Source organism: Anneissia japonica, unplaced genomic scaffold, assembly GCF_011630105.1.
Source record: "Anneissia japonica isolate Jap-2015-1 unplaced genomic scaffold, ASM1163010v1 scaffold997_len2565447_cov190, whole genome shotgun sequence".
Classification (NCBI taxonomy): Eukaryota; Metazoa; Echinodermata; class Crinoidea; order Comatulida; family Comatulidae; genus Anneissia; species Anneissia japonica.
In genome coordinates this window covers 1,633,826-1,650,325 of record NW_022696369.1, presented here as the reverse complement: position 1 = coordinate 1,650,325, position 16,500 = coordinate 1,633,826, and the positions used below count along the sequence as shown (strand labels likewise).

The 16,500-nt window shown below is 33.2% G+C and overlaps 2 protein-coding genes across 36 annotated transcripts in view; one reads left to right on the top strand and one right to left on the bottom strand.

The window, feature by feature from the left end:
* LOC117101999 (leucine-rich repeat-containing protein 71-like) overlaps positions 1-8,287 on the top strand; it is a 21,786-nt gene extending 13,499 nt beyond the window's left edge. For 11 of the 33 annotated variants that reach the window (XM_033242181.1, XM_033242175.1, XM_033242172.1 and 8 more), the window contains 6 exons: positions 193-216; positions 1,822-1,872; positions 6,408-6,487; positions 6,777-6,885; positions 7,079-7,197; positions 7,559-8,287. In XM_033242181.1, coding sequence (XP_033098072.1) covers positions 193-216; positions 1,822-1,872; positions 6,408-6,487; positions 6,777-6,885; positions 7,079-7,197; positions 7,559-7,678 — 503 coding nt within the window. In that variant the 3' untranslated portion in view covers positions 7,679-8,287. The remainder of the gene's footprint in view (positions 1-192; positions 217-1,821; positions 1,873-6,407; positions 6,488-6,776; positions 6,886-7,078; positions 7,198-7,558) is intronic. The other 22 variants (XM_033242171.1, XM_033242195.1, XM_033242187.1 and 19 more) reach the window with 7 other exon arrangements.
* Positions 8,288-9,485: 1,198 nt separating this feature from the next.
* Positions 9,486-16,125, bottom strand: LOC117102003 (high mobility group protein 20A-like). Of its 3 annotated transcripts, none has more exons than XM_033242203.1 (10): positions 16,047-16,125; positions 14,946-15,083; positions 14,621-14,706; positions 14,173-14,231; positions 13,831-14,046; positions 13,105-13,263; positions 12,837-12,921; positions 12,121-12,336; positions 11,396-11,534; positions 9,486-10,832 (listed from the first exon to the last, which is right to left on the bottom strand). In XM_033242203.1, the coding sequence occupies exons 1-10, from the start codon at positions 16,121-16,123 to the stop codon at positions 10,817-10,819; spliced, it is 1,191 nt and encodes a 396-aa protein (XP_033098094.1). In that variant the 5' UTR covers positions 16,124-16,125; the 3' UTR covers positions 9,486-10,816. The 3 variants fall into 3 exon arrangements, with proteins under 3 accessions (XP_033098094.1, XP_033098095.1, XP_033098097.1); XM_033242204.1 differs by having other exon boundaries at positions 10,078-10,832; positions 15,997-16,104; XM_033242206.1 differs by having other exon boundaries at positions 10,078-10,832; positions 16,038-16,091.
* Between the last annotated feature and the right edge of the window lie 375 nt (positions 16,126-16,500).

Genomic DNA, 16,500 nt, shown 5'->3' with positions numbered 1-16,500 from the left:
TGTTACTGAATTAGGTCATTTGAAGTGATTCTTAACTACTTGACAGTAATTTTGGGCGCACCACCTAGATACGCCACTGCTTATTATTTTTACCCCTCTTCCTCATCTGTTTTGTATTGAGTCATGATATTATGTTGTAGTTTGGCATGTTTAGATTGTTCTATACATTATATGTTCATTTTATACCTACAGGCTTCATGAAGGCTTCAATAGCTGGTAGGCCTTTTGTTGTTACACCTCCCATTTCAATCACTTATACCTGAAATGTGATCATGTTGCAGTCATTGTAATAATCGTCACATTGAAAATGTCACTACTAAAAATTGTCACCAAAATTGAAATGAAATGTCACCATACTTAAAAATGTCATCAAAATAGAATGTCATTATAACAATTGTCACCACTATGTCACAATTATTTTATTGTCACTATATTATAATGGACTTTCCAGTCACAAACACAAACCACTGTTTGATTCTGCACAAAAGTGTGTTACAAGTGCATGCATCTGTTATTTTGAACAAATATTGCCATTCTTGGAGAATGGTTTTTATTTTGACATAAATTTTTAAATACTTCAGCAATTCATAATTCATTAAAATCTTTTGTTAAAATATACAGAGTATTTATGCTTAATAATATAAAATTCATTTAAAAAACAGAAGCTGACCAAATTTATTTTTTTATCCACCATTAGTAGTCAGACATTAATAATTACATAAGCATGTATTGATTGTGGTATGTGTTAATATTATTTTGTGTATGTGTGTGTTTTTACATGTGTTTAAACCAATACCATTTAATTGTGCATGCATGCATGCAAACAGTTATTCCAATGTATAAGCATGACACCAATAAGTGGGGATGAAATACTAGCCTGGGGAAAAAGAACACCCTAGAGGCATTGCCTCCGCTAAGGCCCATTATTTGAGAATGTATAAGTCAGCACTTACAACAGACTCTTCAAGATTAAGAAATTGGTAGTATTTGTAGGGGTAGGACAATTTGGTTCTAAATTAACAAGATGGAATTCACATTAGTATAAGTCTCACTTGGTGGTTTTGTCAACAAAATAATTATAGCATGTTTATAATGTGATATCAAGTACCCACAGTTCAATTTAGAATCAAGTTAATATTAATGTGTTATAATTTCATTTGGAGAAATTCTTTTTTTTTTTTTGGCTTGTATCCATTTACAAGCATTGAATGTATTTGATAAATTAAGAATTATAGGATAGTTTTTAACAAATAGAATAAACCAGTTTGGGTTTCTGTTCTGAGTTTGTCCCAATAATGTATGGCAGTGTAATTGTAAATTTTCTTGGCTTGTCACCAGAATAATTATAGCTTGCATATAACATTTTAATATCCAATATTACCATAGAATCCAGTTGATTTTGAATGTTTCTTTATCATTTTTACCGCCAATTCCAACATTGGTTGAAGATATGTGGTAAATTAAGAATGTTGCATATTATTTAGTGTTCTGTACAGTGTACATGTAAAAAATATGCAATACACACAAAACAGCATTTATGCAGTATTTTCCAAGATGTGATACTATTAAGTAGGTGAATACAAAACCCTACTGAATGCAGATGCACATACACGCATACTTATCTCAACACATACACCCACAATACATTGTCTCTGCATAAAGATATTTAAAGATATATTATTGGTTGAATTCTAATTGATTTTTTAAATTGGTTCATCAGTCCTATTTTAATTATTCTAATTTATTGACAAACCATCTTCATTGTTCCTTTTTTCTTTGCTCAAATTTTCTGCTTTTCTATTTTTGCTGTATCATATTCAGGTGGAAGCCGAACTTCTGTAGTGCCTCCAACTTCACAGCCGATTTCAAATGGTACATTTTGCTCCAACATCTCATATAAAGCTTTATGTATATTTATCACAACTCAACTATTAATTCTATTTAAAGCTTTGCCAGCATTTTATATCATATTTATAATCAGTTGTTATTTTTGTTATTGTATCCATACATCAATGCATTATATTTTGATTAATTTCATTATTTTATATGGTTCACTCACATAATTTTTTGTTTTTTGCTTCTTTTTTTTTTGTTTAATAGTCTACAAAAAAACTAATTTTTCTTTGACAATCACTTCCCAAAGATGTTATGTTATACAAACCATTCTAATGGCTATATTTTTTCTGAGAATTTAGTTTCTATTGTTGTTGTTGAAATGTTAAGTGTAATGCATCAGAGGTGGCTCTGGTTAGTTTTGGTTTGGAAAATATTATCTTTAATGGTTTTGTATTATTCCTTGAAAATATTCTGTAAATCCAATGTTTGAATTAGTCCACAGTTTGTTATTTATATGATTGCTTACATGTAAAAACTTCATCAACACTCATTTAAAATATATAAAATATTGAAATATCATTCGCTAAAGTTTCTGTTTTACTTAATTGTCATGGGATGATGTTCTCATGTCACAAAACAATGTTATCCCAGTAAGTTAACACATTGTCCCAATAGTTAACACATTTTCCCAATAGTTGAGACATTGTCCCATTAGTTAACATATTGTCCCAATAGTTAACACATAGTCCCAATATTTAACTCATTGTCTCAATAGTTAACACATTTTCCCAATAGTTGACACATTGTCCCAATAGTTAACATATTGTCCAAATAGTTGACACATAGTCCCAATATTTAACTCATTGTCTCAATAGTTAACACATTGTCCCAATAGTTAACACATAGTCCCAATATTTAACTCATTGTCTCAATAGTTAACAAGCTTTATGTATATTTATCACAACTCAACTATTAATTCTATTTAAAGCTTCGCCAGCATTTTATATCATATTTATAATCAGTTGTTATTTTTGTTATTGTATCCATACATCAATGCATTATATTTTGATTAATTTCATTATTTTATTTGGTTCACTCACATAATTTTTTGTTTTTGTTTTTTGCTTTTTTTTTGTTTTGTTTAATAGTCTACAAAAAACTAATTTTTCTTTGACAATCACTTCCCAAAGATGTTATGTTATACAAACCATTCTATATTTTTTCTGAGAATTTAGTTTCTATTGTTGTTGTTGAAATGTTACGTGTAATGCATCAGAGGTGGCTCTGGTTAGTTTTGGTTTGGAAAATATTATCTTTAATGGTTTTGTATTATTCCTTGAAAATATTCTGTAAATCCAATGTTTGAATTAGTCCACAGTTTGTTATTTATATGATTGCTTACATGTAAAAACTTCATCAACACTCATTTAAAATATATAAAATATTGAAATATCATTCACTAAAGTTTCTGTTTTACTTAATTGTCATGGGATGATGTTCTCATGTCACAAAACAATGTTATCCCAGTAGTTAACACATTGTCCCAATAGTTAACATATTGTCCCAATAGTTAACACATTGTCCCAATAGTTGACACATTGTCCCAATAATTAACATATTGTCCCAATAGCTAACACATAGTCCCAATATTTAACTCATTGTCTCAATAGTTAACACATTGTCCCAATAGTTGACACATTGTCCCAATAGCTAACACAAATCAAATTATTTATTGACTCTATACAGACACCATTTACATCAGCGGCACTCAGGAGGTGTGTCAATCATAACAAATATCTTAAAAGAAAACAACTTAACTAGAAAAATACATTAAAAAGCACCTTAAAACTGTTTGAATATGCATTATCCCAAAGTTGACACATTGTCAACTATTGTTTTTGTCATGGATCTCATGACAGAAAAAGAACACTGGGCTGTTTGCATTAACCATTAGATTTGCAAATAACTGCAGGAAAATGAAGCTCATAAATTCCATTACTAATAAAGCTAATACAATAAATTACCCTTTGAAGCCTTCAAGTTTTTAACAATTTTTAACAAAATTTATTTACAGTACATTTATACTAATATAATAATCCATATCTAATACCATATTATTAATTCCATGCTCAAAATATATATATATTTTTTAATCTAATATTTATTTTGTATGTTAAAATGCATTAGGTATGTATGGTTTATTGTTATTGTATGATTTATTAATTTGTATAGGAGGAGTGTAGCTATAGTTAAGATTCTCCTATGGTCCTATATTTAGATCCTACAAGCATTGAGATTTTTTTGTCATTCATCAGATAGCCTCACATTTAGATTTAGGGCCCATTCTAGCACAACAAAAAAATGGTTGTGCCTCACATAATTCTCCGCAAAATAGTTTTTAACAGTGACAAAGTATCTACCAATTGGATTATCCATTTTTAGTAAATATATTCATTAGTATCTGTGTCAGCAGGGTTCCCAATTCTCTCGGAAGTTGTGGGGGTCTCCTGAAAATGGGGACGTCCTCCTGCAAGCAAGCAAGAATCTTCCGCAAAATAACCCTTGTCCCGCAAATTCACAATACTGTATTTACATGTTTTTGCTACTTTATTATCAAGTTTCAAGTGCCCATGGGTGTTACCATTCACAGCAAAATAAAATATGTTAAAAAAGCTCATTTAACCAGATCTCCTGGGAGGAGTTTCTTCCAATCTGGGACCCCTGGTAGCAGTGTATGCACAATGCATGATATGCATGTTTCCAAACGTAATGCGCATGAACAGTGTGTAAATGTTAAATGTAGGTTTTTAAAATCCCATTGTTGAAAATAGTCCATTACTCTGGTGAACTCAGATATTAAAAAAAAAAAATAGTATGTCAAATTTTTAAAATATATAGATATTTATTTGAGTTACGTTAAGTAACTTAACTTGTTTATAATGAATTACTATTATTGAATTATATGTTTTCCAATTATAAATTATGTATCTTTGTTAAAATTAGATATTCCTGAGCATATATTTTGTTGTAAAAATACTTGATGTGTAATAGATGCTTGGTGTGTATATCAGGATTCTGGGTCAAATCTAGTAAAACACTGTAATTTAAAGACTTGCAACCAATTTACACAAGACAAAACACGAGACACATGGTAACTGTTTAGCCTGTTTTCCACTTGACGAATTTATTCGCGCGAATGGAAAGCGGCGGCCCTTATTCGCGCGAATGGAAAGCGGCGGCCCATGCGCATTCACATTTCTATCGGAGTTTTTGCTAAGCGAAAAGTTGCGCAACCAATCAGAACTCAGGAAGCGAACCGACGCATTGATTCGCGCGAATAAATTCCCCTAGTGGAAAACCAGCTTTACACAGATTTCTCCAGATATTCCTACCAGTGGTCGCCAATTGTTTATGAACAAATTCAAGTTGGTACAATTTGATATGACTTTGATTTCCCTTTGTTGAGAACGGTAATTGTTCTTGATCGAACTAGGCCTAAATCTGTTTTTTCTGGGTCTACCATCATCATTTGGAATCAACTTGAACTTAATTTATCAAAAGAAAAATGAATGTGAATTTTGAATGAAAAACAGTAAATTATGGTTATACAGAATAAATTTTGCATGGCGCATAGAGATAGCTAGACAGATAGTACAGATACCTCACAGAGTGGCAATGATTCAGAAAGCTCTCACTATACTAATTTATCTCGGGAGTGTTACTGGACTGCCATGCTTGATTTTCTTACATAAACAGCAACTGTACAGGTACTGTACTGTATTTGGAGTTGCACAGGAGGGTTGCTAATCTTACACAGATGCGCATTCAAACTGATTAAATAACAAGAATATCTTGATTATATATTTTCCTAAGCATGTGTCCCATGTAACATTTTGTCTTGTGTGAATCTGGTGTAGATTATAGTGCATCACAAGCACTAGTTTCATCATGCAAATGGCGAGTGCACATGCTGTTGGGATGTGTCGCTTTTAGAAATTAAATAAATAAACAATTTATAAAAAAAAATATGCTCTATTCAAGCTTTAGAAATGAGATCAGTATTAGTATCAATATCTGTCTTCAGATATTTATTATAAAATACAAAAATATTTATTTACAAATTAAAGATTTAGAGGCACTATCTCATACACAATCTGGATACAACCTCAAAAATCCAATTAAACATTCACTGATTTCTATTTAAATTGATAAAATAACTTCCAAAAAGACACATATTTATACAATTTTTTTTCCTGACTTGAATGCATGCTTTTATTGCAAAAGTATTGCGAAGTAATTTATAAATGGTATTTATGCATTTGATGATTAGGAATATATTTTCTTTATTTCAATTCCTAATTTAAAAGCTTATAACTGTATTAAATATACAAAGTAAGCAATTAAATTGTTTATTTGCTTCTCCCCAAATTGATACTGATACTGATCTTGCCTATGGTCTGCTCCGACTTTCTTTTGCTGTCGCACATTTATGGTTGCTGTGTTTTTCTAATGTGTTTGCGGTGTGCGTGTTCTGTCCTCTTCTCTTCTCTTCGACCAATGTACTGACTTAGCATCTATTGTAGCTGACACAATGACCAAGACCAAAGGGAAGAAGACATCATCCAAGGACAAGAGGTTACCAGAGTCGGATGTGAGTATTTCTAGATTTTTTTTTAATATTATTTACATTGACCTGCCCTAAATTTCTAATTAATGGTAATATTCCAGTGGGTTTTTTTTTAGTTGTGTTTTTCTCTTCTGTTCTTTCTTTACTCCCTTGAGTACAGCTTGATATTAAATTATTATTATTATGGTACAGTTCTTCAACAGAGCACAAAAATAAACAAATTAATGACCATAAAACAAAAGTTTTCCTCGCAAACATACAACATGATTACAGTAGTATTAACCAAAATTTTCATTTCTCTTTTTCCATCTAGTCTCCTGAGATGGTGGAAGCCATCAACCCTCTCTTGGAACAAGTAGAAAACATGGATAACCAATTGTGGATTCCGGGGAATCGATGTATGATCAACCTCAACTTATCTCGTAAGTAGCGTCTCATAGTCTTGAAAAATACAATAAGATCTGTTAAGAAAGTTTATAAAACCAGGTGCTCTTGAAATGGCTTCTATGAATTTAGGGTGCGGCACTTTTGTCAAACAAAAAAATTTATACAAGACTATCACAAAAAACATAGCTAGCTTTTTGTAAAGCTTTCATTCTGTATTTTTATTTTTAGGTAATAATATAACTGAGATCGGAATGAAGAGTTTGTTATTGGCTGTACAATACCAGATAACGTTATTAAACCTGACACCAAGTCCAGCTCTAAAAGGAATCTTGCGAATGTCGCTAAATGTAAGTTCCATCAGTGTGTTCTTCATAGTCAATTTAAAGTTTATTTAATCAGAATCATATCCAGGATTTTGAAAAGTGGGGTACTGAATAGAAATAGTGCATCCACTAACTCTATGCAAGGTGGAAAACTAAGGAAAATGAATTGGTTGTTAATGTCTGAAGTAACTTACTTTGCTATTAATTTACTTTTTTCACATAATAAAAAAGGTGTGGTCAGGCATGGTGAAAACCCCCTGGTTATGCCACTATTAACTGAGTATTTTTTGTGATTCCAAGGTAAAAAAAAACTTGGATGAATAACTGCATTGATTTAAAGGCTCTATATAATGTGCATCATTTTGTAATACATATATTTTTTCAGGGTAATGCTGTCAAAAAGACCGATGAAACGTTTATGAAATTACAGGAGGTACTGCTTACTAGAGATCCTTACTACAAACCACCTGAGAAAGGTGAAGATAATCAGTCACTGGCTGGTTAAGCCAGATTGGTATATGTTCATAGGATATGAATATTCATGAGAGGAAAGGTCACAGCTCAGCTCCTAATCTGAGGAAAATCACAAGTTTTCTGCCCTCTAGGATTGACAATAACTTTGCACACCAACTGCAGTCTACAGTTTGCATTTAAATGTATTTTTATGTCTAACTATATTTAGTAAAGACTGATTGGCCAACTTGCCGAATGACTACCAGAGTGATGTAATTCATTTGTTTCATTGGGCAATATATGTTTAAATATTCTTCCTTATTGTTTCACTCCAGTTCAGTACATATTTCAGCTAATTATAGTCTTTAAATCTGGGTGCATGGTTGCTTAATAAACTTATTAAGACTATATTTGACCAAATGTAGTTATTCTTTTGTTGATGAAACAAATAACAGCTCACAAGCTGTTAAGTGACAATGCAGTGTGCACTAGAAATTCTTAAATGTTACTTATAGTAAAGATAATTGTATTTTCATGTATATTTACTGAGTAATTGTACATAAAAAGTGTGATATGCATATATTTTTAAGGTTTGAAATCCTGTACAATAAGTGCACTAGACATTTTGAAAATGGAGAAAATAAAACAGTCCAAATGTGTATTAATTTGATATATTTTTTATTGGACAAAAAATATCCTTAACATACACAAAGGGGAAAACATTATCAAATATAGTTAATCCTTGTTGAGAAGAAGTAGAACCAGTAGTCTTCCCCAAGGAATTGTTTTCCATGTGTTGAATCATCACAGGAGTTTGCCACTCATCAAAAAATATGACCTCAAATTTTTGACAACACCTGTCAGGCCATTCTTTGGGGATTATTTTGTTCATCACTGTTTGTCATTTTCAAAACATTTGCCAAATATGTAATTACTTCCCCTCCTTGTACAGTCTGCCCTACTATGGTGCCGCTCACTAAACAACACACAGCAGCTAGACTTTCAAATTTGGAAATATACCAAATCTGAAACTAGTTCTAGTGATACACCATGGTACCCCTGACACAGCATTTAAGTACCATTGGGACTCCCTACACTTAGCATCACATAGATACCCTTTAAAAATTATTCTAGAACATGTCGCCCTGTTCTTTGTGGCCCTTTTATCCCCCATCTACACCGACAAATACTGTATAACCAACCCTGGTAACACTTATGGTTATATCTTCAAAACAAATATATCTTTTGTATGCTAAAGTTACAGTACTCCATTATCTTTACAAATTTCTACTAGGGTGTACAGAAAGGGTGCTTAATTGTAATAAAATCCACCTTTTCGATAAAATAATTTCATTTTTGGCAAAAGGGTGAGGAAAATATAGCACAGGATCATTGGACCTCTTTGTACTTTACAAAAACATAACAGTACAATAGTGTGACAAGCCCTATTGAATTTTGACAGATGCAGATCAATAAATATTAAATATTTAAAATGTATTATCTATGTAATTATGGAAATTGAATAATGTATATTAAGTAACCCAAGCTGGTCTATCTTTGCATTTCCCCGCAAACCCCCCAATGGTGACTTATGGCCCTCTGTCTTTTAATACAATGCTCAGGGGCGGATTTAGGTAGTGTTGTCTCGATCGGCCCCTCCTTTCGGATATCTCTGGATCCGCCCCTGATTCTAATGGGCCAAAGGCCCTCAGAGATAAAGTATACTGCCATAATTGCTTGAGATGTACTACGTATTACTACCAGGTACAGATTTAAGTCTCCTGGGTAGACACAAATTTAGATAAAATCACTACTGGAAAGTACTTTGTCAATGCACATGCTTGTAACTTATGTCACAGTTCTTTAATATTTGTCTTATTGAAATAAGTGATGAAATAATTTTATAGGATGACAAAAACTTTCTGTAAATAGATACAAAAATTCTATAAATGATTCAATAGGTATTAATTCCAGGGAGGCACCAGCATGGCTTTATCTCTATTAATCTCCTTGAGTTTCTAAAATGTACATATGAACCTCTGCCACAAACCAAGTTTTTTTGCACTTCATATACATTATATCTTTAAAATACTTAAAAGTGTGCAGGATTCTTTTTTAATAAGCTGTGCACAGTGTTTTGAGTGGGTTTAACAACACACAGCCTGTGCATACACTGAAATTATGTTCATTTATTGAAAGAATAACAGCCTAGATTACTTAGGCCAAATCAGTGGGGGTTTTTTTTATTTTGCAAACAAAATGTTTTCCGGTTGGCTAGTTATTTTTACGGGTAAAATTGACAGCTAAAACTGCCTCGGAGAACACTGAAAGTCATATTCCTTTTCTATATGGTTTCATAAACCATTATATCAAAATTATGATGGCAGCAGTATCACATCTTAATCATCTGGTGCATAACTAATTTTTAACAAATCCAGCTCAGTCTTTTAGTATACTACACATACTAAGCACATGGTTTAGACAGTTTATTTCAAATGGTATCTTACATGGTTTAACAGTCATAATGAATTAAATCAATATCTGCTTATACATAAATAAAATGCAAGTTATTCTCCATATGAGATGCATCAGACATATTTCTGATATGTATACATACTGTAGGGAGTCAGTCTGTTTTTTATTTAGGCTTTATCAACAAGTTCCAATAGGTCTGATGTACTGTAGTACCACACAATTTTCCGCAACATACACGACATGTACCATTTAGATGAGAAGAATTAAATAGTTGGTGACTAAGTCGGTAAACGTTTAGTTTCATTATTAAGTGTGAGAGCAGTAGCTCTAAGCAAACTCTCATCTTCCACAATCCAGAGCCATCATTATGACATATGACAATGAAGAACCACCACACCAGTATGTCAGGAACCAACAGCTGCTTCAAATGGATGTTGCTTGAGGTACTGATAATTTTAAACTAGGATCTTCTCTAGTAATTCAACAAATACAATACACTGATTCTGAACCCTGACCAGACAAGTCGGAACGAAAACTTTGTTTTCAGTCGGTTACAACTCGATTCCTTGAGAGTTGCCACTACTGGTATTTTGTTTCCTGATGAATCTATTTTGCCATGAAATACAACGATACTGAGAATTCCACGACCGACTCAGACCTTCATCTAATTGGACCTTGAAGCATATTCTTGATCGGATCAAATTTTTGCACAACCTCACAGCTTTGGGTCACTGTTGGTTAAAATAGACAATACACTATATATTACCAACCATTATCTCATACATATCAGGACCATTAACTGCAAAGACATTAAGAGCATTATTCTATAGGTGATTAGAACACACATCGACTACAACCAGAACTATAAAGTTTATAGATATTAGGACCATTTTAAAGATGTATATCATATGATGACTATCATCCTATATATAGCTGCACCATGAAGTCCATATAATTATGTTAAGAACATTATTTACAAAATATATATACTGTACAGTTTGTGCCTCTGTGAAATGGCATCCATAATGTAAGACAGACAGTATCATAAGTTATAGGATATACGAAGAACTTTATTGCAATTTTTATCATATTAACAAAGTTTAACAAATTTATATCACATTTAGGTGATCATAGTTGACTATGATTGAGTTGGCAAATACATTTTGTACATTTCATAATTAATTGGGGGTGGAGCTCATGCCATCTGTAAATCTTCAGCACATGATTATTATTTACAACGTATAATTAACATGATGTAAAAAAACCTATGTTGACTATCCCTTTGGTGACATACCTCTGCAGGTCTAACCTGGCCACTATTTCTCTAATACTTGAGATCAGTCCTTCATTCTCCTGTGGCGAGTCCAGGATTCGCTGATGGAGTTTGGTCATGTATAAGTCTATGGTGTGGATGGTTGGCACCTCATTGGTTCCTACAAGGAACGAAAAGTTTTATTCTTGTAAAAACATGTCAAATTAAAAAAACATGAAATTTTCTCTCATTCACTACTTAGACAATCTGTGTTCATGATGTTTATAGACCGATCCATTACAGTCAGACGCCATAGCTGGGGACCTCTGGTGGTGGGGATCCTTGTGTATCATCTGTTACAAATGTAAATATTGGAATGATAATACTTACAGAATTTTATTTTTATCATAATCTACTCTAAATATATTGACATGAAATGCAGTCAGGGTCCCTAAGACGATCCCCAGCAATGATGTCGCCAAGAGAGTGCACCCTTTTCCAAATGGATTTGTCTAGGCCTATAGTGATAATAATAATGAAGAGGACTGATGGAAAAGAGGATGGTGAAGATTATAATGCAGACGGTGTATATGATGATGGTGATGATGATTCAGATAATGATAAAGATGATGATGGAGATGATTATGATGGCAATGACAAATAATATTGATTAAGGTTATGCTGGTCTAATGCTAATGTGTTCATTATATCATGACGAGGATAATGGTATACTATATGAAAATCCGAAAGCAGCTTAATCTACAGACCTGGCAAAGGTATTGTTGAGAAGTGTGATGTAAGCACAGTCCGCCAATTCTCCAGATGCTGTCTGAGCACCATCTGGTTGTTTCGCTGTTGAACGGTCTCTGCTTCTAGCTTCTCTATAGCTGTCCTCATGTTATCAATGTGCTTCTGAAGTATGGCATTTTGTTCCTCATACTCCGTGATCGACTTGCGCAACTGGCGCAATTCATTTTCTCGTGCTAAACATAAATGCTCAATAAAATTAATATAGAAGTCATAAAGTCAGCATAAGAAAAAAATTAAGAGCTCAACTATCAGATTTACTTATACAATCAGTGTACAAGTCTCCCTCTAATGAAAGACCACTTTTCTGTGGTCCCAAATTAACAAATATCTTTTATTTTTATTACTCTAATTAAAGACCAAACCTGCTAAAGACCATGAAAACCCGTCCTAAGAGCGGTCTTTAATTGGAGGGAGACCTGTAATTAAGTATCTACTGTAGCTCAAGTTTTAATGGACCTTTCCGCTAAGTCCAGCTCCTTGGATACTGTTGCTAAGGTCTCACAAGGCGACAGTGTTAAAACATGTGCACTTGTGGGACAACACTTGTTTGTGAGATGCGTGCTTATTCCTGGCACTGTTCTCATTGGTCAGTTGTTCAGTTTGATTGACACTCCGAAAAGGTATATTGACAAATACCTGAATATATACATTTTTTTGAAATACTGTAACTCACTTTTATTATAATTTAGGAATTCTTCAGTAAAAATAGGCACATCAAAAGTAGACAGTTCTGAATCCATTTTGCCATCATCATTGTACTAACAGAATTAACAAAAAGATTAATTAACATCTTAAAAGAAATTAATTGTAGTGAGATTATATAGCATGTTTAAATACTGTATTAAAATGTATAGAGATTAACATAGCAATAAATCTATCACATGAAGTAATCATACTGCAAAATGTGTAAAACGGAATATGATGTGGTCAAACTGACTGACCTCTAGTCCATTCAGATGACCATCCACCTCATCTAACATTTCTTTCTTCTTGCGTTCTTGCTGTTTCTTGGTAAAAAGTTTGTAAGCTTCCGTCTGCTGGTATTGTTCTAACTCTTTCATGTACCGTTCTTTGTCGCGATCGGCCTCATCTAAATATTTCTGAGTTAAATACGAAAATACAATTCATTCAACAATTGTTGCCATATGGCTAGATTGACGATTAGGCATTTTAACTGTTTTAAAGAAGTGCCTAGAATATAAGGACCAAGAGGATGTGCAGCCAGATGGTTGTGTAAGGTGAGTGAATGTGCAGCCCATGTGCATGTGTCGGTCAGGTGGTTGTGTGCAGGACATGTTGTTGTAATGTAATATAATGGCCAAGCATTTTGCACCATGCCTTTTCCATTGAATACAAACTACTAATCCTGAAAAAAAGAGGAATGCAAGTGAATGCTTGCATGGTTGAGCAGACCAAGCGGATGTGTAGATCAGGGTTAGTCCAGACTGGGTGAATGATTCAGGTAGGTAGTTATACAAGCCATGTGACTATGTAAGCCAAGTGGATATGTAGGCCAGTTGGATGTGTAGGATAGGTGAATGAGTAGGCCACGTGGTAGTCCAGGCTGGGTTGATGAGCAGTCCAGGTGGTAATGTAGGCCATTCAGTAATTCAGAGAAGATTATGTAGCCCTAGACCACTACCAACTGTTAAAAATGCACAACTTACCTGTTTCTCAACTGCACTCATCTTGCTCCATTCTGCACCTAACAGCTTGATGATGTCAGCAAAAGCGACCTGAGGGTTTTCCTGCCTTACCTGCTCACGTCGTTCGTTCATGAACCGGACATAACCAGTTAATGGTGCTTTAGGTGCGTTCACATCTCGCATCTGCTTCTTCCTTTTTTTCCCCTTTGACCATCCACCTTTAGATTTGGAATAATTCTTTAACAAAAACAAATATTTAATGAAAATATGATTTTATCTCTGCTGATTATGATTTTTTTTAACCATTAAAATTATCATATGAATTGTTAAATGTTTACACTTTAATACATAAAACACTCTTACTTCTTCTTTGTTTGTGTCTGGAATATCTTGGGACGTTGAATCTTGTTGAAGCAATTCAACTTCAAAAAAAAGGGAAAAAAAACTTATTTATCTTATTGTATACTATAGAGCCTACGTAGGGATGGGCATAAAAGTGGGTCGGAGGGCTGCACTTAAACTGTTATGTAACCGTTTCATGTGGAGTAAAAATGAAACTGCAATGTGGTTCTTATCTTGCTAATCCGATAATCAACCAATGATAAGAGAACCGTTTTTTTCTCGATATTCAGGAGAAACATACCCTAAGCCTCATAATAACACTTAGTTTATAAAATATTTTTGGAGTCCTGAGGGTGAACAGGAGGTATGGAATTAAAAATATATTTATTTCCATCTCTTGAGAGTTGCATGCTGTTTGGTGAAAATGGAATGGAAACAAAAGAATAAGAATTCAATTGATGTAACTTACCTTGAGAAATGTCTGTGATCATTTCTGGGTGTGTGAGGGACTGTGGCAGACTGGCACCCACATTAGGCCTATGAGAAGCTGTAAAGCTACAGTACAAAAAAGAAAAGAATTTGAGCTTGCAAGAGCCACAAACCACTGAAGTGTAACTGTCCTAGACATCTGTGTTGTTCATCTATTTACTGTTTATCAATGAGCATTATATTTTCTATTTTTAATACCAATATTATACTGTATAAGAAATTCAGTACAGTATATAGATTCCAAATCTGGTAACAATTGGCATGTACAGTAAATTAATTGTAGTCTTGACAATAATCTACAATACCTTGTATCAACTCCTAGGTCTGATGTCGTCTTGGAAATGTCGTCCAGATCAGCTATGCTGAAGAGAGTGGATGATCCAGGGTTGGACATCAGCCCCTGGTTAGAGTTTCCATCACTCAAATCCATTGAAGTGCTAGATCTGACAGACAATACAAAGGAAAAAACAAATATAAACATACTAACATGTTGCAAGAAATTAAATATATTTATTATTATCGTACAGTATATATCATGTGTAGCTACTAACACAGAGAGAAAAAGTAGAGCATTTGCAAAGAATATAGGCAAATAAATACGAGCATCAGTATATTAACCTATGGTTAATCTGTATATTTGATTATAGTAACAATCAATAATTCAGGTTTTAATAAGATCAAACGAAAATTCCCATTGAAAAATAATTTTAAAACATATTATTTACTTTCAGTGTACAGGTGTAGGCATAGATAGGTAGGCCTATATTACTTGTGCTAATTTATTTTTACCTTGCTTACTGTTAACCACTTTATTTGTTTTCAAATTTACACTGCTTACTACACAGCTTACACAACAACAAGCTAACCTTTGGAAGAGTTAATAGTTACGATGAATGGAGGCTAGGCCTTCTACTAGTACTAGGCCTAGCCTACTAGCTAGTAACTAGGCGCCTACCTAGCTTAGCCAGTGGTTTTACCGAAGTAAAAAAACCTATTTTTACAGATGGTGTACCGAAAGTTTTATAATTTGTAATACTAATACACTAGTCATGCAATCCTAAAACACACCCCAAAAAGATGAACATAACAATACAACAAGAGATCTGGCAATTAATATCCTATATAAACCTATGTACTAGTCTAGGCCTAGCCTGTTCGTTTATGTAATGCATTTCAGTTCTTTGTTGATGTATCTAGCCTAGGCCTACATACAGACCATGATACAGACAGAGACCTTCCTCGGGCCTAGCCTATAATTTGGTTAGTCGCAATTGGACTAACCAGCAACAAATTCTTGTTAAATATAATTTATAGTTACAAGCATGCAGTCTCTAATTTTTTATAAATTCATCTTACTAAATAATTGCTATCTGTTGAAATGCTGAATCAAAGATTACTTTGCTCACAAAAACATCCGCTCGATCGGCGAAGAAAGGAGATTCAGATAGGCAATAAAGCGTGTGATGATAAACAGCGCCACCATAACCTTCATTCAAAAGATCGTCTGAAGGCCTTAACGATAACGATATCGATAAAAAAGCTGAAAAGCAATTGTTCATATAGAAAACAAAAGAAATAAGAGAAGATTTTACACTAGGACGATTCGATAACGATTTATCGTGTATACGATAACAAAATATTTTAACAAATCAAATCAGATGAAGTCATAATCATGGAAAAATGACAAAATCGTTGCTACTATCTACGATTTTAATGTTTTCATGATTATGACGTCATCTGTCTTGATTTGTCAAAATATGTTGTTATCGCATAACTGATAAATCGTTATCAACAACATATTCAGAATAGATAATGAGTAGCGCTAATTTATATGCATTGAAATTTTAAAATTTAGCAAAA